The following is a 27,951-nucleotide window of genomic DNA, read 5'->3' on the forward strand; positions in this document are numbered from 1 at the left end:
CAGGATCTTCCATGAGCCTGACGATAGTTGTGTGTGTGCACTGTGTAATTCGACTTGTCCTCGTTACCATGTTGTGGAGTGCTCTAAGAGAAATAGGCCAATAGTAGACTTATGCTTAAATGACATGTAATTGCTTTATATACACAAGTTGTGTGCTCTATTAAATTATAATTAAAATTGATTATGAACAAAGGGTCAGCGAAATAATGATAGAAATTGTTTGCGTCCACTGCTGGTAAATAACAGTAAGAAAAGTACGGAAAAGGTGCTCCGTTACACATGTCGAGAAAATTCTGAAATTGGTATGTACCATGCAGCAAGGGATGATCCTAATATGTCTACTGTAACTGGTAAGATTTTATATGTTTTACGTTTCTGTATCTTAAGCCAAGCTCAAATGTATATGTATCTGTATGTGCATTATCTTCTCAATTAGTAACATGTTAACCATTTGTTACCCATAGGCCTACCTACCATATGGCAACAATTACTTTTACCATTTACAGAAATGTTATTATACAGAACACCGTGCTATTTTAGCCCATATTAGCCACCTAGATATCTTTTCTTCAAAATAATTGTGTTTCTGAAGTTGGTAACACTGTTAGAGCTCCATGTCTCTCGTTTAAGTCTCAACAGCTGCTTCAAACATGTAATGTGAATGGCGGGCTTCGTTTTCAACTATGAGTAAAAAGTTTATTTGAAGCATGAGTCATTAAATAATATTAGATACATGTCAGTAAAAGACTCTAGATTTTATTTTTACTATGAATGAAGTCACACCTCTAATGCACTTTACTGTAATTTGCTCCTAAAATAGTTATTGCCATATGGCAACTACAGTCATTGGAGGTTAGGTAGTTCACATTTGTTTACTTCTAGATTCTCATACCCTTATCTCATATGATTCAAGTTTCTTGATGAATGTACTTTGTACTGTACTGTATTATTATTTCTTTATTAGTATATATAGGTCATTCATATTAAAACTAAGGTTATTTGTTATTTTTGATGTAGTCACATAACCTAACAAGAAATGTTTTCTTGTCACATGAAGATTTGGACTTCACCCTGAATGAGGCAGTAATTCCTGATGGGGATTTATCAGATGTTGATATTGATGACGATGGCCCTGAAACAGTAGAACAGAATATTGTTCGCAGGAGCGTTACAACTGATGAACCACCAAATTCAGTAGATATGACTGCACTGACTCATAGGCCCAATCTTCCTGCAGTAGATAATTCAGCTGTAATAGACATTTCTGGTACTAACGGTTCACCTACACAACTGCAGCAAACATCCAGAGATAGAGCATCAACATCAGTTGACAAAATTAAAGTTTATCCAAAGTGGAGAATAGTCGATTTTGATTCTCCTTGCACTTTCATTGTTAAAATTTCAGACTGTGATTGCGAATTCACTCACAACTGCAGGAAAGTCACAAATGAGGAAAAGATGTCGACCGAGCTCAGAGTTGCAGCCTACTGTGAAAAGAAGGCTAAAAGTAGCCATGGCAGTTTCTGATATGAGGTTTGATGGGTAGTGCCACTGGCCAGTTTATATTAAGAAAACCAGAAATGTAGGAACTGTAAAGTGGGTTTTACCAGGGTGATGTGTAAGAAGTGCAAGGTTGGCTTATGCTTGAATGGGAATAATTACTGTTTCTTGCCATTTCACCATCGTTAGTTAAAATACAGAACAACTAGGCCCACATCATATTTAGTATTCAACTGTAATTGTAATTTTATTTTTCACTATTTTAGTATATTAATTGATGTGCTTATTGTGATGTATACCAACTGTGCAATAAGAATATGAAATTTAGTGAGTTCCTATTACTTTGACACCATGCCCCAAACTTGCCATATGGCTATAATAATTACTTCAATAATTACAATGGGAATTTATTTAAAGATGGTCATAATATCTTATTTGAAAGCCAAATAACACAGTAAGAACAGTGAATTTTTTGTTAAGAAAAATAATTTAGAATAGAAAGGGTTAAGGATTATTTTTCATTTTATACTGGTGTACGGACCAACTCTCATTTAACCAACATGTGCTCTGGGTGCGGGGAGTGCTGCCATCTGCAATGTCGCTGTAAACGCAATTCTTGCGGCACAGAGCAGGCAGTATATAGAAATTGAGACGGCTGTGGATTGAATCGAATTAATCCAGTGCTGCTGCTCTTTGTTCCCTCGCTGCGCTAGTTAGAGCTTAAGGGGTCAGTCACGCAGTGACCGTTGTACGGTACACTACCTTAGTTGTGCGAGTCAGTGGTGCGCGGTAGTGGTAATCACATGTGTTTTGCTTAAGTGTGGTGAAGGAGTGAGAAGTCATGGAGACCGATAGTGGCGGAACGTTGAAAGTGGCCGGGCATAATCTACGAGTGGAGCGTGAGATTGTCGTCCCCATGGATGAGGAATCCATAACTGATTCACATAGTAATACGACACAACAGCAAGGTTCTCAGTCATCTGAGACTACTGTAAAGAGGCGTAGTACGGAAGTGGCAGACCGTTCTAATCCAGAACAACTTAACAATTAATCCGAGGTGTCCCCAGTAACTTCTCCCCCGGAATATTATAATCGCTTTCATCATGGACCCTTCTTTGTATTCGTTGAATCCATTAACGATCAAAACATAGGCAGTTTACACCCTATGGCACTTGGTCGCCGATTCTATGAAACTAAGCTCAACGTCAAATGTATCCAACGTAAGGGACGCAATAGACTACAAGTCACTTTCCATACGGCTTCTCAAACCAATGCTTTTTTGAGTAACCCTATGCTTGAAACCCTAAAAATTAAAGCTTATATTCCATCTTCACAAGTGTTACGAGTAGGCATTATTCGTGGAGTTGAAAAAGGCCTATCGAATGATGAAATTTTACAGTATCTGGAACCTGAGGCACCGGTTAAAAGCGTGCAACGTCTTAATCGTCGTGCAATTCAAGATGGAGAAACCCAATACCTTCCTACAGGTTCGATAAAAATAGTTTTCAGGGCTCAAACGCTACCATCCCATGTAGCCTTATACACTGACTGACAGTGACAATGCAACACCAAGGAGGAGTGGTTCGAAAGGGATGAAAGTTGGGGAAAAAACAGAGACGGCACGGACGAATAATTGATGTTTATTTCAAACCGATATGCAGGTTACACAATGCGCACGGCATCGACTCAGTAGGATGTAGGACCACCGCGAGCGGCGATGCACGCAGAAACACGTCGAGGTACAGAGTCAATAAGAGTGCGGATGGTGTCCTGAGGGATGGTTCTCCATTCTCTGTCAACCATTTGCCACAGTTGGTCGTCCGTACGAGGCTGGGGCAGAGTTTGCAAACGGCGTCCAATGAGATCCCACACGTGTTCGATTGGTGAGAGATCCGGAGAGTACGCTGGCCACGGAAGCATCTGTACACCTCGTAGAGCCTGTTGGGAGATGCGAGCAATGTGTGGGCGGGCATTATCCTGCTGAAACAGAGCATTGGGCAGCCCCTGAAGGTACGGGAGTGCCACCGACCGCAGCACATGCTGCACGTAGCGGTGGGCATTTAACGTGCCTTGAATACGCACTAGAGGTGACGTGGAATCATACGCAATAGCGCCCCAAACCATGATGCCGCGTTGTCTAGCGGTAGGGCGCTCCACAGTTACTGCCGGATTTGACCTTTCTCCACGCCGACGCCACACTCGTCTGCGGTGACTATCACTGACAGAACAGAAGCGTGACTCATCGGAGAACACGACGTTCCGCCATTCCCTCATCCAAGTCGCTCTAGCCCAGCGCCATGCCAGGCGTGCACGTCTATGCTGTGGAGTCAATGGTAGTCTTCTGAGCGGACGCCGGGAGTGCAGGCCTCCTTCAACCAATCGACGGGAAATTGTTCTGGTCGATATTGGAACAGCCAGGGTGTCTTGCACATGCTGAAGAATGGCGGTTGACGTGGCGTGCGGGGCTGCCACCGCTTGGCGGCGGATGCGCCGATCCTCGCGTGCTGACGTCACTCGGGCTGCGCCTGGACCCCTCACACGTGCCACATGTCCCTGCGCCAACCATCTTCGCCACAGGCGCTGCACCGTGGACACATCCCTATGGGTATCGGCTGCGATTTGACGAAGCGACCAACCTGCCCTTCTCAGCCCGATCACCATACCCCTCGTAAAGTCGTCTGTCTGCTGGAAATGCCTCCGTTGACGGCGGCCTGGCATTCTTAGCTATACACGTGTCCTGTGGCACACGACAACACGTTCTACAATGACTGTCGGCTGAGAAAACACGGTACGAAGTGGGCCATTCGCCAACGCCGTGTCCCATTTATCGTTCGCTACGTGCGCAGCACAGCGGCGCATTTCACATCATGAGCATACCTCAGTGACGTCAGTCTACCCTGCAATTGGCATAAAGTTCTGACCACTCCTTCTTGGTGTTGCATTTGCTCTGTCAGTCAGTGTACAAGGTGTATATGGCAGTTGAACCTTACATCTTTTCACCTATTCGCTGTCGTAAATGCCAGCGCTATGGACATACAATTCGGCAATGTCAAGCCAAAAACGCACGTTGTGGGAAATGTTCGCAGCAACATGAAACCCAGGCTTGTACTGAGCAATTCACGCAATGCGCCTACTGTAAGAAAAATCATGTTACGGGTTCCTCAACTTGTCCTGAATACAAGTATCAAGTTAACATTAAAAGGTTAATGAGTACTGAATACCTGTCTTTTCCCGAGGCTAAATCTCGAATTGCCCTTCCAATTTACCATTCCGAACAACAAGAACAGCAGTTCCCTCCACTACCATCGAATCCCTCATCTCCTCCGACACCAAACCCCCGTAAACGTAAGTTTACTCAAGTCATCATGCAATCTCCCCCTCATACACCCGAGCCAGGCTTTGATCGACAATGATACATGGCCATCCTGCGAAATGAACCTTCGGTTCCAGTAAATTCATTCCCGTCAACGAGTGCCATGCAACAACCTCTGCACTTATCATACCCATCAAGTTCGTCACCATCTAATGGGCAGCAACCTTCCGCAGCCCCCCAAGACATAAGCTATCCTCCTACCAAGGAACGACTTCAACAAGAAATCCAGCAATTGCGGGTAATGTTAATTCAAAGTATGAGCCACGAGCCTCAGATTCACCATGTATTATATAAACTACGAAATTCTATCATGAACATCCTTGCATGATTACAATACTCCAATGGAATTGTCGAAGTGCCACCTCGAAACGGCATGAATTACAAATATCAATAAACGAAACGCAAGCTAATAATATTTGCTTACAAGAAACGTGGTTTCAACCACATTTCATTTTCAGATTAAGAGGTTATCAAGTATTCCGATACGATGCTAACGGTTTTGATGGAGTCGCCACATGTGTACAAACTTCATTACCCTTTACACAATTCCCTTTGCAATATTTTATTCCACACACTTATGCAGTAGGGATAGTACACCATAATACTTGTTTTATAAATATCTATCCCCCCCCCCACATTTACATTACTCAGAATCAATGGACGCAATTTTTCCAACAATTTGCAACATTCCAACACCTTTTCATTCTCGGTGATTTCAATTGCCATCACACTGAATGGGGGTGTATCATAGATACAATAAAAGGCTCCAATTTACTTGTTACCTCAGATCATCAGAATCTGTTTATTTTAAACGATGGTTCCCCGACCCGTTTAACTCCGCCTGGATCTCCACCCAGTGCCGTTGATCTTACATTATGTCGTCCAACCATGGTCCCTGTCACCACCTGGCACACATTATCTGATACCTACACCAGTGACCACTTCCCCATCATCATAACATATGGTAATCGCCCAATAATTTCCCAGTTTAAGACACCTTCATGTATACGTAATGTCCGATCTTATAAAAATTTCAATATTTCAAACTATCAATCATATCTTGCAGCAGGAGCACGAGTCACCTATTACCTTTCCAACCTTACTCCCTTATTTAACCCAATATTTAAATATGTTTCATCCGTGTCGACCGCTTAAAGTGACGACCCACCCACAGAAATACGAAATAAAATGGTGGGATAAAGACTGTCACAATCTCATTCAACAGCGAAAACAATTATTTAAACAATACCGCCAATCAATGACTCCGCAGCATTATTTCCAATTGCGAAATCATATTGCAAAAACGAAACTTGTCTTTATTGCAAAAAAACGAAAAGCTTGGCAGTCTTTTATTTCTACATTAACTCCTCAATTACCAGCAGCGAAATTTTGGAACGTGATCCGCATGATAACGCGAACATTCCAATACCAAACTTATTATTCCTATCCGCGACAAGTTATAGAAGACTTTTTATATACCCTCGCCCCAGTATCAGTAAACCCGCCATTTCTACCCACCTCACAGGACAATTCTCGTTCTTTTACTTCGTTATTAAAGCCAATTACATATAACGAACTACAATCTGTATTATATACCGTTAATAGCTCGTCCCCAGGACCTGACGCCATTACTTATCTCATGCTCAGGGCCCTACCCCCTCACGCATAAATTTATTTACTACAACATTATAATAGTATTCTTGAGACATTACACGTACCAACAACATGGAACGATTTTTTCATAACTCCTATATTGAAACCAACAAAACGACCTACCGTACCTGAAAATTTTCGTGGCATAGTTTTGGGATCATGTATACGGAAAGTCTTCTGTAAAATCCTCATGAAACGAATGGCGTGGTTATTGGAATATCACTCACTATTACCTAAGTATCAGTTCGCTTTTAGACGTGGTAATAGTACACAGGAACCTATCATTATTTTCCTACTCGACATCTTATTGGCAAAATCTACCGTGGCAGTCTTTTTGGATATTAAAGGTGTCTATGATGCTGTGTTATTGCATATTCTCTGGGAGAAATTATTTATTTCTGGATTTCCTATCAAATTCCTTTCTATTTTAAATCAACTATTTACCAATCACCGGTTAACCATTAAATCAACTCAACACACAATTGAAAGCCGCTATACATCAAAAGGATTACCACAGGGTTCGATACTAAGTGGAATTTTGTTTGCCCTTTATATGAAAGATCTCGAATCTATTGTGACTCCACACGCTCGAATTCTAGCTTACGCGGATGATTATGTTATTTATTGTTCTCACTCCAACATTGATCATTGTAGAACCACAATATCTCGCGTTTTAAGTTTAGTCCTTCGGTGGCTAACAACCCATGGACTTTCACTTTCAATCGCTAAATGTGTAGCGATGATCTTTGCAAATAAACGAACCTTTGATAAAAGCCCTATTAACTTTGATACCTATAGCATCCCCTTTGTCCCACAACACTTATATTTAGGCACATATATCGACCAAAGACTTATATGGCAACCCCAAATACAGTATTTAATTCTGAAATCTGATCGTTGTATTAGTATCTTAAGAACGGTAACGAAACGTGCATGGGGTGCTGACCCCTTGTCAGCATTACAAATATATCGTGCAACCATTCGGTCCATACTTGATTATAGCGCCCATATTATTGATTTAACCACTAAACGCAGTTTACTAGCTTTGGATCATCTTCAATTTTCAGCACTACGTATCAGTGTGGGTGCCCTCCGAACAACACCAACTAACGCTTTACTAGTAGAAACTACAAATGGTACTGTATATTCGCAGGATAAAAATTTCAAAAAATTCCTACTTAAACATATTAGCAGATCGAACTCCCTTATCGTACCTAAATTAAAATTATTATATGAATATTATCAACAGCGTCCTCCACTTCATCATCAGTACCATATATATGGCGCATGCTGAACTCCACCATCTTACTGAAACTATACTTCGCACACCACGCGTAAATTTGTATTCATATGACTATGATATTCAAACATTCCGTCCTTCTATTATCATTGCCCCTTCTGATTCATTAAAACAATCAATGTATTCACCTCATCCCAAATTATACGCTCTTAAGAAATTTAAAAGTTCAATAACCTCACCAGATTATCACCTTTTTACTGATGGGTCAAAATCGACTACTGGAGTCGGAGCAGCATTTTATGATCAACAAACACAAACTATCTTTAAATATCCGTTGCCTAATAATTTAACTATCTTTACAGCAGAATTATATGCCATATATCAAGCTCTCTTATATGTCCAACATTTGCAATCCAAAAAAAAATAAATATATTCAACGATTCTCAAAGTGTATTACAAGCTCTCCAATCCTTCGCCCATGATCAAAATACATATGTCTACGAAGTTAAATACCTTATTTTACAACTCGAAACATCCGGTTTTGTTATAACGTTAATATGGATTAAAGGGCATAACCGACACGCAGGCAACGATATGGCTGATATAGCAGCAAAAGAAGCCAGTGCAGATACCGCGAACTTATTACAAATCAAAATCCCGATTTCTGACTTCTTTCCATATATCAAAAATGAAGCTAAACACACATGGTGCACAAAATGGCGTTTATCAGCTAGTACGAAAGGCCATTATTACTATCAAATTCAACCGAATATTCCCACACCTCCGTGGTTTGCAAATGGTACGTATACACGACGTCACATTACTAACATCATCAGACTACGTTTTAATCGTGCCTTAACCCCGGTATATTTTTCTCGATTTCAAATTACGAACGATCCAACTTGTTCCTGTGGAGAACCTCAGGGGGATAGTGACCATTTGTTTTTTCATTGCCCCCAATATGCACGCCAACAGGCTTTTTTAATGCAGAAATTGATTAATGTCCACGTACCTTTCCCTACACGACTTTCAGCTTTGTTGTATCAACCTTCGCCTAAAATCATTGCTATCTTAAACGAATACCTTGATAACACTCACATCAAATTGTAATTACGATCTAGATTTTCAGTTGTTTTTTCCGACATGTTGGTGAAGTGGCATTTCTATATGTTCCGGGTGAGTGGATCTTGCACCAAGAGTTTTATTACTCTCCCATCTTGTACAGTGCAACACGTTTCTATTGCTCAAGATTAATAGGTTATCTGTGTATTCGACCAGTGAAGATAGTTTAATACTTTTATGCCCCTACATATACACGATATCATAGTGCTTCTTTCAGTTTATCTATCTGAGTGTAATCGTGCTCAAACTGGTTATCAATGCTGTAAACGTGTGCTGTTGTGATACAAGTGAAATATTTCATTGGGCTCGTGACTGGGAAAGAATATATTGGTTCCCAAATAAATATCCGCAAGACAAGACAAGACAAGAGCTTAAGGGGCCCATAGACGTGGAATATTATTGCGCAATATCGGGGTTTGTGCAATATAATTGATAGTGTGTATTTAATATTGAAGGGCTGTGCAATGTATTGTACGAAATCAAAAACTTTGAAATATATTGCGCAAATCGAAAAATACTGTGCCGTGTGCTGGCAATATTGTGCAATATGCCGTCCTCTCGCCAGCTGATATCAACAAGTGGGGGAGAACATATCGTGATGGCAGACAAGCAGGTGGTGAAAAAGTTTTTTATGGAGTGTATCGAAGTGTACCATGGCTTTCCGGCTCTATGGGACGTTAAGAGCAAAGAGTACAGTAATCGCGTTAAAAAAAGGTGAACTGAACGAGTTGCTTATTGAGAAATATCGCGAAAAATACCCAATCGCCGACAAGCAAGAAGTTGTTTAAAAAAGTCAGTTCTCTGCGTGCAAACTTCCGGAAGGAAGTGAAGCGGCTTCGTGATACAGAAAAGTGTGTTCACCAAACAAGATACCGGCATGGACTGACTATATATTGCCACGCATATAGTACGTCTATGACCGCTTTGCACAATATATTGCACAACCATCAATATTATCTCCACACGATTCTATTTATTGCACAAACCCGATTGTTGTGCAATAATATTTTACGTCTGTGGGCAGCTAACAATATATTGTACGATCCATTTTGCGCAATAATATTGCATGTCTATGGGCCCCTTTAGAGCATTAATACTATATATAATACGGGTATATCGAAGAGTTAGAGCAACGAGCTAGAAAGAGGTAAACTGCAAATATCCTTAACATTTTTGATGAGTATATTATGATTTTTTTCCTTTATGTAATAAGCAATTTTGTATTGTTACTGCTTTCTAAAAATATATTAGAGACTTTACTGTTTTCCTAATGAAGAAAATTTTGTACTGTTCATTTTTCCTGCACCTTGTGTCCTTGATTCATCACCATACCCATTTGTTTTAGGTCCTTAAAATACTGATGAGCCTGTGCGTGTGGGTAGGTTGTCAACTGTTTCACAGTGTCAGAATCAGGATTAAAGTTCATAACCTTCGTTCAGTAGATTCCAGTCATTTTACTACTGTTGTAATTCACATTTTACTTTGAAATAAGTTCACGGTCCAACTAACACCTGTCTTGGAATTTGCAATATGAAGCAAGGAAATATCTTCCTCTTTCTGAAAAGTACTTTTTGCTTGGACATTGACTGTCTCTGTGACATTCTCTATGTAAAACTAGCAGTATCTTGTTGAAGTACTAGATAGGTGTACCAAATAAAACTGCATCTCTTTATTAATATTTATACATACATGCAGACAGATGTGTCAGTTATAAGAACACAAGCTGACTGACTTACTTTCTCCTTAATACATTACATTAAAGCACATTGACCAACACAGAAAATGTAAAAATTTCACAAGACTCTAAATCTCATGATTTTAAGATCATCAAGCTACAGTTTCATTCAAAATCTTGCATGTTACTGGCTCAAGATTTGAAGGGCAGCTGCAAAGGTGAGTGAAAAACTTATGTCAAAACTGAGCCAACAGGCAAGGCTCAAAATGAGCAGCATGTCACTACGATAAACAGTGCCGGTACAAAGCTATAAAATATGAAATTATAAATATGTTACAATTATGGCCACCAGTCTGATGACTTCTGCTTAAGTGGTTTGGTATTTGCAGTTAACTAGGGTAAGTAGTAGGAAGGAAACAGTCAATGTATTAGCAGATTATTATAAAGGCACCATGCTTTCACTGGGGATGAAATTGGAATTCATTCTAATCCATTACATGATGTTATGTGGTCTCTGGAGAGGCCAGAAGCAGGCAGGACTTTCTAGCTTATGCTCATGGGCGACTTGTGCATATGCGTATGACGAAGGTAGGGATAGGATGAAACCCAGTGTTGGCACTTATCTTACTTCTATCAAGGGGTCTGAGCAAGCCTGACATCCCCATCCAACAGATGAGTCACCATCAGCACCATCAGCAGAATCATATGCCCTCACTCAACATATAAACTGCTCTAAATGCAAATTAATGATGATTGAAATTAAGGTCTCCACAGCTAGCACACCAGTAGTAGGATTGGTTCATCATGATCTGTATTGCATTGAAATAAATGTAGCCTAACAAAAAGAACTATAGATGAAGGAATTTTTGTTCATGGCTCAAAATGGTTTTACATTGATTTAACATGGTAAAAATGTCATGGTACCTGGGACATATTTACAGTATGTACTATAGGCCAATATCTGAGATACAATGAGAATCTAACCCCAGATCAGGTTTGATATTTGTCTGATAGGCATTTGTCTTGTCCATCAGTTCAACATCATCGCTTGTAAGGTTGGTGGTATATAGACAGCATGTGTAGGACTTGGGTAAGCACGGCAAGAGTACCCATTTCTGCTACTGATCATATTCAAATTGTGACACGGATGTGAAAGTGTGTGTCGCTAGTGTTCGAGTGAGTGAGAGTGATTTCTTCAAAATTTTAAAAAGTTTCAGGGAGAAATAAACTGTTGCTGGTCGACAAAGTGAAACAACTCGCTGGAAGAATCTGTATTTGTTGCTTTCAGCATGTCATATGCCCATGCTACTGCCACCATATTCCATTAGGATCATCAGAGATGCACGTGAGTGAAGGTGTTAGATCGCCCAGGTGGCAGCTTCCCTATCAATAGTATACCTAGCCATTTGTCCAATGTTTTCAAAAAACTTGGAAATTTATTGAACATTTCCCTTTTGCCCGAATCCTAATGTGCCGCAAATTTCACAACTTTGAATGTATGAGCGACAAAAGGTTGCCTTTGTAATAAACCACCTAAATCATGACCAGGCAATTTATAATGTTTTAAAAGATAGGCCTATATCTGTTTAATAGGGTTAAATATAAAACCATTTTTCTGGAGAACTTTAAAATGAACATGAAACGCCAGTTTTACTTGCGAAGAAGAAAGTATATTCCATATTTTGTAAAATAAAAATACATTTACGAGTCGGTTATTGACAGGCACGAGGTATCAAGAGGTGTCTTCTTTCTAAATCGTTGGGCTGGCCTAATGTACATTTAATACCGGTAATAGGTTTATTGCGGGGCGCGCGGCTGTGAGCTTGTATCCGGGAGATAGGGGGTTCGAATACCACTGTCAGCAGTCCTGAAGATGGTTTTTCCATGTTCACACTAGGTAAATGCTGGGCTGTACCTTAATTAAGACCACGGCCGCTTCCTTCCAACTCCTAGGCCTTTCCTGTCCCATCGTCGCCATAAGACCTATCTGTGTCGGTGCGACGTAAAGCCACTTGCAAAAAAAGGTTTTATTGCAGCTAATGTACATTTAGAATTTATCTATTTCGTACCTTCAGTGATTTTTTGTTCTATTATTTTCATTCTCCGTGCGTTGTAATGCTTAATGACAGTGTAGGCCTAATCTGATTCCTATTGTAATTATGGAACCGTACTGGAAATTCATAGATTTCTCTTCTTTGTTTAATGCGTAATTATGTATGCACTTGCAGAATACATTATGCTCCTTTGAGTACTTTCGCAATGAAGAAATTGTGACGATTACTTTTCGTGCACTTTGTGTTCTCAATCACCAACGAGTTGTAGCTCGATCGCCACGCCCACTTGTTTTGATCGCTAATAATATGGCGGACGCGGCGTTCAAGAAGATTCAAATATGGCGGTCGAATAGCCACTCTATAGTCCTCTTTCTAGCTCGTTGAGTTAGAGCAACGCATTCAGTCGGCCGTGGTCTGGTAAGATCACTGCGAGCCTGTTTGTGCTGCCACCTGTGAATAATTTTCAGCACTCGTAAGTAAAATTGGCGATCGATACAAATGTGTAATTGTATTGAACAAATAACACATTCGTAAAATGGCCAATATTGGCGTCTACCGTGCTTTCTTGCGGTATTTAATTTTTGAGCAAAACGTATTCATCGTTCCAGGTAAGGTCGTTTGTTAATATGTAGTTACTTGACTATAGATCGTGGTACATTTCAAAGCAAAACATTTATTGTCCAAGTTTCCTTCACACTTCTTACTAGCAAATACAGTATTTGCTACTAGGTAAAGGCTTCCCTTGCTGACTTGTATCCATCTTGGCTTAGTTTGTAAACAGTAGGCTTTTAATCTCGTAATGCTGTTCGTATCTTTCGCTTAACCAAATTTAACTGATATAGAGTGTACATTCAAAAAGAAAAAAACGTAATTATAACAATACAATTTATTTTGTCAGAATACGAAAAACGTTGGAGAATTGTATTTACCAGTTGTAAATATTTCTAAAAGTGTACTATGTGTCTTTCAGAAAGCTCTCTAAGTTGTGTACATATTATTTTGTTTCAGATGATTTGTTTTGTGCTGTAAGTGAATGAGTAATTAACGTATTGTAGAAATTTTCTAAGATTAGCGATTCGAAGTATGGCAAGAACTAATACTGAAACGACACCGACATTAACTTCATCTTCAACAAAAACCAAACTAAATTCACAGCCAAGTATTTTTGTAAAGAGAGGTTCGGTTAGAGTGAAGTCCCCTGTGCGGCCTGAGAAGTCTTGTGCTGAAGTTTCTTTTAAGGACTTCCTCAACTTCCTTCGTATAGCTTATGAAATAAGTGGCAACGTTGAAGGTAATCCTCCTCCAGAAAAGGAATTTGAATGGAATAATATTTCCACTAACGAATTAATTGCCAGCATTTTTGGAATCAGTGATTTTCAAATTAAACAAGCATCAGAACATGTGAGCCTTTCAAAAGCTTTAGAAGAAGCAAGAAAAGAACTTGCCGATGCAGACATGGAAAATAAAATCTTATCATTGAAAAAAGCAGAATCTTCACACTTGGAAAGGCTTCAACGAAATAAGAGAGATTCATTAAGTGACATATCGTCTAAGACATTGTTTGAGAGTAGCAAAAGTGTTGAACACATGTTAAAACGCAAGTTAAATGAAGTCATACATGAAGGTCTTCTAGATTCTGTGCTGCCGTATGTGGTGCCAAAGTCTAATGGTGCACCACAGTCTGCTAAGAAGTCAGACATGAAGAAAGCTCTGTCAGTAGGAGAAAGGGGTGTGCAGCTAACTTCCTCCAAGGAGAAGCCAACTACAGCACGAAGAAAATCCAATACCGCCAGTGGCGAGTAAGTATTTCTTGTAACTTGTAGGGTTTCATGAGGAAAAATATTAGCAAATTAATATTGCTGATATTAATCATCATTTAACATTCCTTCCTCAACTCTAAATTGTATATTTCTTTCTAAAGTTTTAAGGTTTCCTCTATTCTTTTTTCTCCCTATTAGATGTTGTTGAACAAATTTTGTATGGAATGATAGCAATCGGTGATTAGAAATGTTCTTGTTAGAACTATTTCTTGTTCATGATGTAATTCTTTTGTAGCCTACATTGTATGCTCTTCATTAATAGTAATAATTAGTTGCCACAATCCTGGTTGTTATGTTACCAGCACCAAAGTTCTTTCTCAAAGTTGTGCAGTAGCTTATACAGAGTTTGAGTTGTCTACTACTAGATGTATCAGTACATTATTATTGATATTAGAAATGCATATATTTACGTATTATCATAATCTTAGGAGGATGACAAATTTAATTTCTGAATCATAACTGATTCATATGACTTATCTCTGTAAAACAAAACAGTTTGTTACATCCAGAGAAAGAGCACCTACTAATTTTATTTAAAATTGAGATTATTCCTCACTCATTCTGGGGAAAAGGATGAGATAGGCACTTTTCCCAATCATAGCTCCAATGTTACATACAGAAACATAATTTATCTGAATAATTACCGGTACAGGAAGGTCTGCATAATCCATTCTGTTGGACTTGGTATCTTAACATCATTTACAAAAATCCTTTGAAAGAGAGTGTTTCCTTATATACTTCGCCCAAGATTAAAATGAAATATTAGCTGAAAATTTTAAATGTGCAGACACACCAAAGACAATTTTATATACACAGTATGAGTTGACTACAATGTTCATCTTGCTTAACTACGATAATAAACCATCAAAGATATTGAAAATCTGTTATTACTCTTAAGTGATAACTAAGGGGCTCAAAAACAAATTTAAAGTATCCATTTAACGAGTCAATGTCGGCTGAGGTAATGGTTTTAATTTAATGGAACTACACTCTTTCCCACATTTGGCATTAGAGATATAGATTGTAAATTGTACTTCTAGAGAAAAATGGACACGCTTCATTTGCCAGCCGTGGATTCCACTGTTCCAGTTAATTGCTAAGCTGTACCTGTCGGTGGGGTGGTAGTATAACACCCATGGTAATCGCTGCCAGTCGTAAGAGGAGACTAAAAGGGATCCCAGGGACTCTCAACTTGGGAGCATGGGTTGGCGACCATGGGGTCCTTGGTTGAGTCCTGGCATTGCTTCCACTTACTTGTGCCAGGCTCCTTACTTTCATCTGCCCTATCAAACCTCCCTTGGTCAATTCTTGTTCTTTTCCAACCCCGACGGTGTTAGAGCATTCGAAGCCTAGGGAGTCTCATTTTCACGACCTTCGTGGCCCTTGCCTTTCTTTGTCAGACATCTTCATATTTCGAAGTGTCCGATCCCTTCAATTTTTTCTCTCTGATTAGTGTTATATAGAGGATGGTTGCCCAGTGGTACTTCCTCTTAAAACAATCACCACCACCACCAATTGCTAAGCAGGGAACAAAGCAGGCACTACACACAGAGTTCCTTAACCTCCTCCTGGCAACAATACTGTGGCTGAATACACAATAACAACAACATAGGTACGGTAACAGGAAAAACAATTTGCCCGTGGCTGGCAGAGAAAGCACGTTTGAAGGCATTCTGTTTTCAGATTTTGAAAATAATCACACCTTTGAATTTGTAATGTCCATAAGTTTAAGCGTGGGTGTGGAAAACAGTGTAATTCCATTTAGGAATCTCAGCAGATATTGGCACCCTGGCAAAGTACCAGATTTTCCATATTTTTAATGGTTCAAGTCAAGAGTCATTTGAGGTGAACTTTTAGGTGACTCACCCTATATATAGATTTCTTTTGTATGAAAGGATGTCTTGGTAAAACTTTTGGATGGTAGGTGCCAGTTCAGTTGTCATAACTGGTGGCAAATTTATTTGAATTACCAAATTATTGTGCTATTTTTAGTGTGAATGCCAAATGAAGTATATTAAATGGTGTCTGTGTGATTTACAACCCTTGAAGGATTTGATGTGCATTAATTTATCACTATTCACTTGACAGAATTTGTATATTCGATGGAATCAGTGGTTGAATGTCATGGGTTCAAATTTGGCTGAGGTAGTCGGGTGTTTGGAATGTGCATGTGACATACCGTATTAGTTGTACCATCTGGTAGAGTAGCTGAGGCCATATGATTATTATTGGATGTGAATGTTTTATGCTTATTTTTTGCTGTGCTTTCAGGGTAGAGGTGGAAATTCATGTTTGCGATGAAGTCAAGAATCTGAAGCGAGATTTTCGATGTTCTCAGAAGTTACTCGTCTCCAAAATGGGTTATTTTGCAGAAGTTACTACAGGTGAGATAGGAGAAGGCATAGATGTGTGGGTATTAATCACCAAAATTTCTGTTTCAATGAAGTTTCTATGTTTGTCAGGTTCGAAGCTGGAGGACATGGATATATCTGTTCATTGTGATATCACCATCTTCGACTGGCTCATGCGTTGGGTAAAGCAGGATTCCCTGCCTCCAGAGAACTGGCCAAAGCTTGGTGAGTGATAGGGATATTTAATGTGTGAGGTGTCATCGTTTTATATAATGGGAAGAGGTAACCTTTAGGCTGCTCGTCCACTGGAAGCGACTACACGCGATTACGAGATGAGGCGACTTTGATTCATGCGATTACACGTGACTGGGGTCGTCTACTGCAGGCGGCTTCGCGTGGCATCTGTACAGGTCTGTGTGTGTTTCCGTAGTGAACGTATTAAATATTCTGTGAGAGGATGATGAGGATTTAGTGTACATTTTGGAGAGTCCCTACCTGACGAGGCGTTGGAGGAAAAATCGCAAAAGAAGATATCGGTGCTGAGTAAACCCAATACTAGCTAAAAGGAAGCCAATGGGAGAATTCCATCATCTGCACGATGATCCGGACAAAGACCCCCCAGAAGTTCTTTGATTATTATCGGATGCGTCCAGAAACGTTTCACTATATTTTGAATGCAGTAAAACCAAACATAGCCAAAACGTCAAACGTCAGGTAACAATGTTGATTAAGGATAAAAGTTTCCACCTGTTCAATACATTAACATAGTGACTTAATTAAAATATCCCATATTTATTATTATCATTATGGTACCAGTTTCGGCACCTCCTGTGTCATCATCAGCCAAGGAAAAATTGCAAGGTTTTTTAGGTAATTACATGAAATATTTGTACAGTATAAAAACATATACAGAGCATGCTATCCTATGTTGTGAAGTGTTCCAATTATGTATATACATTAAAATCTATGTGATTAAAATACAAAGACCGATTAATCTTTGTGGAATGTTAGACACGCCATAAAACACAACACTTTCTTGTATGTCAAAAAAATTTACAGCTAAAGTATATGTGAATGGCTTTGAAGAGTACAGAGTGTTCCTTTAAAAAAATTTCTTCATATTTTAGACACTTTCTAATGTACTGAACTACTGATTTCTAGAACATTGTTCCTTTTGTATGTGATTAGAATACCTAATCATTGTTCATATTAATGTGAAATGTATATTTATATGTATATACATAATTGTAAAACTTCACAACATAGGATAGCATGCTCTGTTTATGTTTTTATACTGTACAAAATATTTCATGTAATTACCTAAAAACCTCTGCAATTTTTCCTTGGCTGATGATGGCACAGGAGGTGCTGAAACTGGTACCATAAAGATAATAATAAATATGTGATATTTTAATTAAGTCACTATGTTAATGTATTGAACAGGTGGAAACCTTTTATCCTTAATGAACATTGTAAATTTTGATTCAATACGGACCAAAATGAAATTCTCAACATTTAAAAAAACAACTTCGGGTAGACAATAACACCTCTGGAACGTTTAACTGTGACTCTAAGTTAAGTGATATAAATGGTTATTAAAAAGTATTGATATTAATTTATATTTTATTACTTTTTTTATATTTACTAATATTTATTAAAGAATCAAAGATCGAATTAAGTATGCAATTCAATTAATTAGTTCAATTTATCAGTGTAACATACAAAAACGAGAGAAAAAGCACACAATCCATAAGAAAAAAGTAAAAAGGGTTAAACAGAAATATAAAACCTTTAAATATAATTTGAAAAGACTCTAAATCATTCTCTCTTAGTTACTGGTGCTTTTTTTTTCATTCCTTTTCATTTTATATTTCAACAGGAACTGCACCTGTTCCTGTATTGAAATCATAAAAATAATATGTTATAAATAATAATAAAGTTATAAGAGCCTCCGTGGCTCAGGCGGCAGTGCGCCGTCCTCTCACCGCTGGGTTCCGTGGTTCAAATCCCAGTCACTCCATGTGAGATTTGTGCTGGACAAAGCAGAGGCGGGACAGGATTTCTCCGGGAACTCCGGTTTTCCCTGTCATATTTCATTCCAGCAACACTGCCCAGTATCATTTCATTTCATCTGTCATTCATTAATCATTGCCCAAGAGGAGTGCGACAGGCTTTGGCAGCCGGCACAACATCTATCTTTGCTGCTAGATGGGGGCTTCATTCATTCCATTCCTGACCCGGTCGAATGACTGAAAACAGGCTGTGGATTTTCAGTAATAAAGTTATTTGTTTAATGTACCGCTAACTACATTTTAATGGTTTTTGGAGACGCTGAGGTACGGGAATTTTGTCCTGCACGAGTTCTTTTACGTGCCAATAAATCTACCAAAACGAGGCTGACATATTTGAGGACTTTGAAATACCACAGGACGGAACCAGGATCGAACCTGTCAGGTTGGGCTCAGAAGGCCAGCACTCTACCGCCTGAGCTCCTCAGTCCGGCATATTATATAAATAAATAAGTACTCTTATTAAATTATTATTTAACATAATCAACACCCACTTGCTCTGCAAACTTCGACCATACTTTGCGTTGTATACCTTGAGAATGATAGCATTTATCTTTCTTATTCCATTCACAAACCGCACTTATCAACTTTTCACTTTCTACATCCATGACCAAATAATAAAAATAATGTTACATATGACTACGACAGACAACCGAATGCTTGCACGAACCGTGGAGTACAGGCGAGTGGGATCCATCGCTTGTCGCCTATAATCGCGTGAGTCGGCCGCTCGAGATCGCTTGCATGCGGTTCAATCGCGCTAGTATGCACGTAGTCGCTTCCAGTGGACGAGCAGCCTTAACCATTTGAGGCCCAAAAGTTGAGGAAATGTAAAAGGTGGTACTTGATTTAACGAGGATGCATGTTTAGGAATGAGAAGTAGCAAAGAGGGGAGATCCTTCCTTTTATGGCTGAAGAAACCCAACAAAAGTATGGAAAAATTAAATTGGAGACATTGTGAGTCAATCGATCAGTCAAGAGTGATCTGCATTTAGGGCTGTCGCCCAAGAGGCAGATCCTCTATCAGGTGTTTACATAGCCTTTTCTTAAATATTTTCAAAGAACTTGGAAATTTATCAAATATTTCCCTTGATAGATTGAAGACATGCCTGGAAAAACGAGTTAACCTACACTTTTTTTAAATGGAGAAAATTTGAGTTTTGTGAATGAGGCTGCAAAAAATATAAGACATTATTTTCATTCATTTTTGTAAACAGTAAGGTCCAAGCAGGCAGTATAATTGTTCATAGTTTATCACCCAAAACAAGACATTATCAACAAACGAAGATAAACTTTACATAAAGATTCTTCAATCCTTTACACACCTATCACAGATGGTAATGAAAATATTTTTTTTTATATCTCAAAAGTAATCATTACATCTTTCATTTATTCTCTTTTTAACATGTTATACTTTGTCTATTGCATTTCCAAAATAGTATAACTGTATCTTTTTTTTTTTTGCTAGTTGTTTTGCTAGAGTTGTTACTTGTAATAGTTAATTTACGTCGCACAGACACAGATAGGTCTTATGGCGACGATGGGACAGGAAAGGGCTAGGAGTGGGAAGAAAGCGGCCGTGGCCTTAATTAAGGTACAGCCCCAGCATTTGCCTGGTGTGAAAATGGGAAACCACGGAAAACCATTTTCAGGGCTGTCGACTGTGGAGTTCGAACCTACTATCTCCCGAATACTGGATACTTAAGCGACTGCAGCTATCGAGCTCGGTCAACTGTATCTTACCCTGGAAATTTATGGTTAAAGGTGTTATTTAACAGTAATCAGAGCTATGGTCAAAAAATGGTTCATCAGGAATAGGCTCGGATTCTGGAATAGATTTAATGTTTGCCGGGCTGAGTGGCTCAGACGGTTAAGGTGCTGGCCTTCTGCCCCATCGGCAGTAGTTCAGTCTGTAGACCGGCGTAATTTGTAATGTTACAAGTGAGTGGAATTAGTGAAATCTCACTTGGAGAGTGTCTCAGAGGAGAGATGTGTTCTTTGCGATGTCCAGGAACCCACCATCCCGCCCCAAGAAGCACATTTACTTTTATAACCTAATAAAGATTACACGCCATGTTCATTTCTGAAGTAGGTACTTGTATTCTTATTGGCCAATGTAAAGTGGCACGTGATCACCTTCCCATCAACTATGTTGATGATAATCCGTTACCAACCGCAGCACAATAAAAGCGCAAGTTGTATATGAAACTAGGGGCCTAACGCCGCTTCTAACCGTCCAGACCAATGGTCTTGTCCACGGCAAGAATCCTAACCGTCCAGACCAATGGTCTTGCCTAGATCCTGTCCTAACCGTACACGAAACTAGGGGCCTAACGCCGCTTTGCGGCTTCTAACCGTCCAGACCAATGGTCTTGTCCACAGCAAGAATCCTAACCGTACAGACCAATGGTCTTGTCCACGGCAAGAATCCTAATCGTCCAGACCAATGGTCTTGCCTAGATCCTATCCTAATGTGTACGAAACTAGGGGCCTAACGCCGCTTCGCGGCTTCTAACCGCCCAGACCAATGGTTTTGTCCACGGCAAGAATCCTAACCGTCCAGACCAATGGTCTTGTCCACGGTAAGAATCTTAACCGTCCAGACCAATGGTCTTGCCTAGATCCTGTCCTAACCGTATACGAAACTAGGGGCCTAAGTCCGCTTCGCGAATGGCAAGAACGGGGAACTATTCGAAGCATAGTTCCTATGTACAGAGGTTGGCAGCACTGAGCACTGCTGCAGAACATCCCTTCCAAGAAGGCCGCGAGTGAGAAAACAAACGACAGTCGTTACGCGTCTGTGTGAATAGCAGTCCACGGGCTGGACTAATGATAGCATTATTATTATTATTATTATTATTATTAGATTTAATGTTTTGGTAATTGGCCTAATTGCAATTTTCATTTCTGTTTGTGCTTAGTAATAAGTAATAACCTATTGTAATTAGGATACGTCTGAACATAGTCTAAAATTATTGTAGTGTATTGTGTTAACTTATTAGAAATCAGTGCTTATTCTATTATTTTGAGTAGTCTTGCAAATTTCAAACATTAATTGTAATTTGCATTTCTGTTTGTGCTTAGTAATAACCTGTTGTAATTAGGATACGTCTGAACATAATTTACAATTATTGTATTGTTTTGTAGTATCTGAAGAGCCTCCGTGGCTCAGACAGCAGCGTGTCGGCCTCTCACCGCTGGATACCGTGGTTCAAATCCTGGTCCCTCCACGTGAGATTTGTGCTGGACAAAGCGGAGGCGGGACAGGTTTTTCTCCTGGTACTCCGGTTTTCCCTGTCATCTTTCATTCCAGCAACTCTCTCCATTATTATTTCATAGCATTTATCAGTCATTAATAATCACCTTGGGAATGGCGACCCCATTGTACTAATAGCCTATATCTGTTTCGTTCATTACATCCCTGACCCGGTCAAAGATTGGAAAACAGGCTGCAGGTTTTCATTTTCATTGTAGTATCTGAATGTAGTTTAAAATTATTGTAGTGTATTATAATATCTTATTAGAAATTAGTGTGTTTATTCTATTACGGTGAAATATTTCTGTAATATAGTATCTGTAGTAACTCTCTTACTAGAATTCTGTTGTAGTAATTAGGTAGACTTAACTGCAGTTTCGTCGCCATAAGACCTATCTGTGTCGGTGCGACGTAAAGCAAAAAGAAAAACTGCAGTTTAGAATTGTGTAATTCTTGTGTATTCTGGTTTTCAGCAATTAACAACAATTTTAAACTTTAAATTTTCATTCTGTTAGAGTGTTTTAGGGGGGGAAAAAAATTGTACAACTAAGTAGTATTGCAGTGTAGTAGTAGTAGTAGTAATAGTAGTAGTGGCCTATATTAATTACCTTATTGTCGTGTGATCTTTGTGAAGTATCCTAGACAATGAAATGGTGTATGGCTTTTAGTGCCGGGAGTGTCCGAAGACATATTCGGCTCGCCAGGTGCAGGTCTTTTTGATTTGATGCCCGCAGGCAACCTGCGCGTCACGATGGGGATTGAATGATGGTGAGAACAACATATACACCCTGCCCCTGTGCCAGTGGAATGAACCAGTGATGGTTAAAATTCCTGACCTTGCTGGGAATTGAATCCAGGCCCCTGTGACCAAAGGCCAGCACACTAACCATTTAGCCAGGGAGCCGAACATCCTAGACAATATTTCTTTAGTTTCATTTTTATTTTGCACAGAATAAATAATTTTATTTTTCATTTTCTTTTCATTATTCCGCAAAGAATGGCTAAGGAGTGCAAGTGTAGAACTATGGGTGTAGCCAGGCATTAAGAATTTTATGAGGAATAAGTTGGAGAGTTTGAGGGAGATAATTAGGATTCGCTCAGAGGACACAAAGGAAAGTAGACGTCCCTCAAAAAATGTACATGATACAGTAGGTGTAATAAAGGCATGGGAAGGAAAGGGAGAATTGTAGAATATAGGTGGTCTAATAAGGCGAAGGAGAGTGCAGGTTAAGGGTTCTATTCAGGATCAGAATTCAGGACAGGTGTCGGTGACAAATTGGTACGAGTCACTGCAGGTAGAACAACCGAGGAAAGATGAGGAACAGGGAATTGTTGCTGAGAAGTGTGGAAGTAGGGAAAAGGTAGGAAAGGGAAATATGGAGTAGAGGATAGGAAAAGACAGGTGGAACAGGGTCATGGGAGGGAGAAAAGGGAGGAGGAAGTAGCTTCTGCACCTATCAGGAAAGGTAGGGCTGATCAGGAGGGGAGGGGATCAAATGAGGTGGGTAGGGTTGAGACTCTGGTCATTGGGGATTCCATTGTTAGACATGTGGAGAAAGTGTGTGGAGGAAAGGGAAATAGGGTAGAGTGTTATCCATGAATTAGGTTAAGGCAAATGTTTAGGGAAGTAGAAGAGAAGGAGGGAAAGGAGAAGGTGGTAGTGTTTCACGTTGGTACTAAAAACGTAAGACAAGCCGGTATAAGTACCAACATGGTTGGGGATGTGTGGGATCTGGTAAATGCAGCATGGGTGAAGTTTAAGGAAGCAGAGATTGTTATCAGTGGAATACTGTGTAGAAGGGATACTCAGTGGAAGGTGATTTGGGATTTAAATGAAACTAATGAGTTGGTATGTGGAAAACTGGGAGTGAGATTTCTAGATCCTAATGGGTGGGTAGGAGATAAGGATCTGCGCTCAGATGGCTTTCAGTTAAACCGCAGTGGTACGTATAAGTTAGGGAATTTGCTTAGAAGGATTATAGGGAGGTATATTCAAGGAAAGGGAGTGGCATAGGGAGCGGTGGTAATGGTACAAGGATCTGGAAGTCAAATAGGGATGACATGAAAGTGCTAGTGCACAACTGTAGAAGTATTATAAAGAGTGGAATAGAATTAAGTAATTTAATAGATATGTACTTACCAGATAGTAAAATAGGAGTTGAATCGTGGATAGAAATGATATAATGGATGCAAAAATATTCTTACGGAACTGGAGTGTGTAAATACAAAGTATGTTACAAGTGTTTATTTATATATCCACCTATTCAATACAAAGAGATCTTTTTAGAAATTAAATATTATTATAAAATGTTAAGGGACATGTTTCGCCCATATTAAAGGCATCATCAGCCTCAAATTCAAACCTGTATGGTGAAAAATCAGGATCCTGATTGCTCTTACAAGCCATAAAAAGAGGATATCATTATAGGTGTCAGTCTAAACATACAAAATATTAGAATGTCCTTGGCTAAAATTGCAGTATCAAGCTGCATGTCATAAGTTCACATGAATATACTTTCCGGAGCGTTGAAAAACTTGTTGGGGCAGGGCAGTAAACAGCTCAGTCTTTATAATGAAACAGAAATGTGCCTCCTTGAAGATGATAAGAAAAAGCAAAGCTGATACACTGTTACAGATGTCAATATCGTATGTTGTGATAAGACAACAGATCTCTTAAATGGCTGTTCAGCTGCCTATAGTCTATTTAACTGGCTGAAGGAGTGAAAGTCGAATGTGTTATGATAAGATAACAGTCTTCCTTATGTAATTGTGGGAGCAAGGAAAAAGCATTCGGTTGTCTATAGATGTATTTATCTTATTTGAAGGACGAAAGTCGAAGGTTTATAGAGCATAAAAAATGTATTACTTTGTAGCTTTTCTTCCAGTTTACATCCATATACACTTACCCCCCTCCCCCGCTATATCCCACTAAGGGCCAGTTCTACCACCTACTGGTAAAGTAGCGCGTAACTTGCCCTCCGCATAAAAAGATGTTTCCGTTCAACCACTCCCAGGTAGCACTATCGGTAGCATAAATCGTAGTTACCCGGCGCGTAATTTGTCAGCCACTTTGAGGGCCCGATAAGACTTTACCTCGTAATCTATGATCTTCATTTCCGTATTGACGAATTGCACAATTAAAAATAGGAGAGGATTTCCACCAATCAATACTTATTTTATTACATACATTAAACTACAGGACAACATCTTAACAACGAACTATACCGAATACATTTAAAGGCATCTAACAAGTTACCACATAGCTATTGGGATGATTTTCAGCAGATCACGACAGAAAAAATAAGGAACTTAGCCACCAAAAAACAGAATACACTAAATAAGAAATTAGAAACACTTAAACCACCATCCAAACCCGAAACTCCGAACACGAACTCTCCTACCTTTCCCAATGAAATCACTGAACACAAATTCCACCCACCCGTAAAAAATCTCACAAATACAACTTTTAACGAAATGGAAACTGTTATCTTGAGCAAGGGACCCAAACACAATTGGGGTAACACATCAACTTTCCAGAACATTACAACTACTGTCACCGAAATAGAAAACGCCATACAGAAAATCCCACATGAGCTACGAGACGAAGTCAGATATGATATTAAAAAAAGGCTCCCACAATATATCGACAAAATTCACAGTAACTCCCAAAATAATAAATCAACCAATAAAGTACACATAAACAAACTCAAAGATAAGATAAAACAGAATAATCTACTAATAACGAAAGCCGATAAGGGCAATACCACAGTTATTATCGACAAAGACCAATACATATTGAAAACCAAAGAATGTTTTCAAGATAACACTTTCCTCATCAAACGTAAAGACCCAACTAATAACATACAAAGGAACCACAAAACCTTATTAAAAAATACACACTTTCTTTTAACAGAAGTAGAATCCTCTAAACTTATAGTAATGAATCCTCAAATACCCACCCAAAATACATAAAGAACATATTCCAATGAGACCTATTATTAACTACAGAGCAAGCCCAACCTATAAACTTTTGCAATTTATTCAACAATTTCTCAAAAAGCACTACGTATTCTTAGCTAAAAGAACAGTACGGAACTCAATAGATTTTTGTAATAAAACAAAAGGATTAAAGATTGAACCATATCATAATCTCGCATCATTTGACATAGTAAACATGTACCCGAACATTCCCACAAAACGAACAATAGAAATCATTGAATCTAACCTAAAAAGTCACAGCAATCTAAGCACTTTAGAAATGGAAGAGTTCATTAAATTACTTAATTTTGCCATTAGTAACAACTACTTTAAATTTCATGATACTATTTATCAGCAAGAAGGTTTACCGATGCGATCCCCCGCTTCTAGTATAATCGCCGAAATTTACATAGACTATTTAGAGCACACATTCATTAACAAAATAGACCATATATTTTTTTGGTGTAGATTTGTTGATGACATCTTTATCATCCTCGACAGTAGGTCCACAAATGAAACTGCCACAAAACGAACAATAGAAATCATTGAATCTAACCTAAAAAGTCACAGCAATCTAAGCACTTTAGAAATAGAAGAGTTCATTAAATTACTTAATTTTGCCATTAGTAACAACTACTTTAAATTTCATGATACTATTTATCAGCAAGAAGGTTTACCGATGCGATCCCCCGCTTCTAGTATAATCGCCGAAATTTACATAGACTATTTAGAGCACACATTCATTAACAAAATAGACCATATATTTTTTTGGTGTAGATTTGTTGATGACATCTTTATCATCCTCGACAGTAGGTCCACAAATGAAACTGATATGTTAGATAAACTCAATACAGTAGATTCCCATATAAAATTTACCATGGATCCGAAAACAATCACAAAGACCAATACATATTGAAAACCAAAGAATGTTTTCAAGATAACACTTTCCTCGTCAAACTACGTGGACATAACGACAACTAGACATGATGACCACCTTTCTTACAGAATATACAGAAAACCCACGCATACCTCAAATACAATTAAAATGGATTCCATTCACCCCAATATACAGAAAAGAGCAGCCTACTATAGCATGATACACAGAGCATTCAATATACCATTAACAAAAGAAGATCTAAACAAAGAATTACAATTAATTCATGACATAGCTAAAAACAGTGGATTCAAGAAAGAAATGGTTAACAAAATCATTCACAAAATATAATCCCAACCCAAAACCAAACAAAAAAAAGTAAACGAACCCAAGATATATTATGCACTATTCACTTTCAATAATGTACACATATACCCTGTTACAAGTGAACTATGTAGCATGAGTGGAATGTAATTTTTTTTAGGACTTTATTGGCGAAGTACTATATAATGTTTTATTTATCATGACCTAACCTGTACTGTTATTTGTAGAGCATAAGATAATTTAATGACCTAACCTGTACTGTATAATGTTGTAACATAGGCATTTGTAAATAGTAGAATTCTGTCTATAGTTCCTGGAAAGATCCAGAAGGTTACATAATTTTGTACAGGGTGTGTTACTTTGTTGGTATGTGTTCTAGAAAGTGTGTTCTGTCTATTCTGGAAAAATACGACTTTCGCGATCATGCGTATTCTAGAATGTTAGTCAAAGTTCGCGATCGAAAGTAAGGTTGTGATTGGTGAGTCTAGGTGGCGATAGGGAACACGTGCATGCTGATTGGTTGCCTTCAAGGCCAGTAATTCCTATATATAGTGAGCGAGGCAGTGTTCGAATCAATTCTGTATCCTGAATTCTGTCGGTCTCGGTTTATCTGTCTGCGAGCAGCCTATCTGGTTGACGTCCCCCAGCTTCGGGGATGGCAC

The 27,951-nt window shown here is 38.9% G+C and overlaps 1 protein-coding gene across 1 annotated transcript in view; it reads left to right on the top strand.

Annotated features, from left to right (window-relative positions):
- Positions 1-13,112: 13,112 nt before the first annotated feature.
- Positions 13,113-27,951, top strand: part of LOC136886492 (SANT and BTB domain regulator of class switch recombination) — a 299,987-nt gene continuing 285,148 nt past the window's right edge. Inside the window, exons 1-4 of the mRNA XM_067159307.2 lie at positions 13,113-13,225; positions 13,626-14,416; positions 16,709-16,821; positions 16,900-17,013. Coding sequence (XP_067015408.1) covers positions 13,701-14,416; positions 16,709-16,821; positions 16,900-17,013 — 943 coding nt within the window. The 5' untranslated portion in view covers positions 13,113-13,225; positions 13,626-13,700. The remainder of the gene's footprint in view (positions 13,226-13,625; positions 14,417-16,708; positions 16,822-16,899; positions 17,014-27,951) is intronic.

The sequence above is a fragment of the Anabrus simplex genome, chromosome X (assembly GCF_040414725.1).
Source record: "Anabrus simplex isolate iqAnaSimp1 chromosome X, ASM4041472v1, whole genome shotgun sequence".
NCBI classification, from domain to species: domain Eukaryota; kingdom Metazoa; phylum Arthropoda; class Insecta; order Orthoptera; family Tettigoniidae; genus Anabrus; species Anabrus simplex.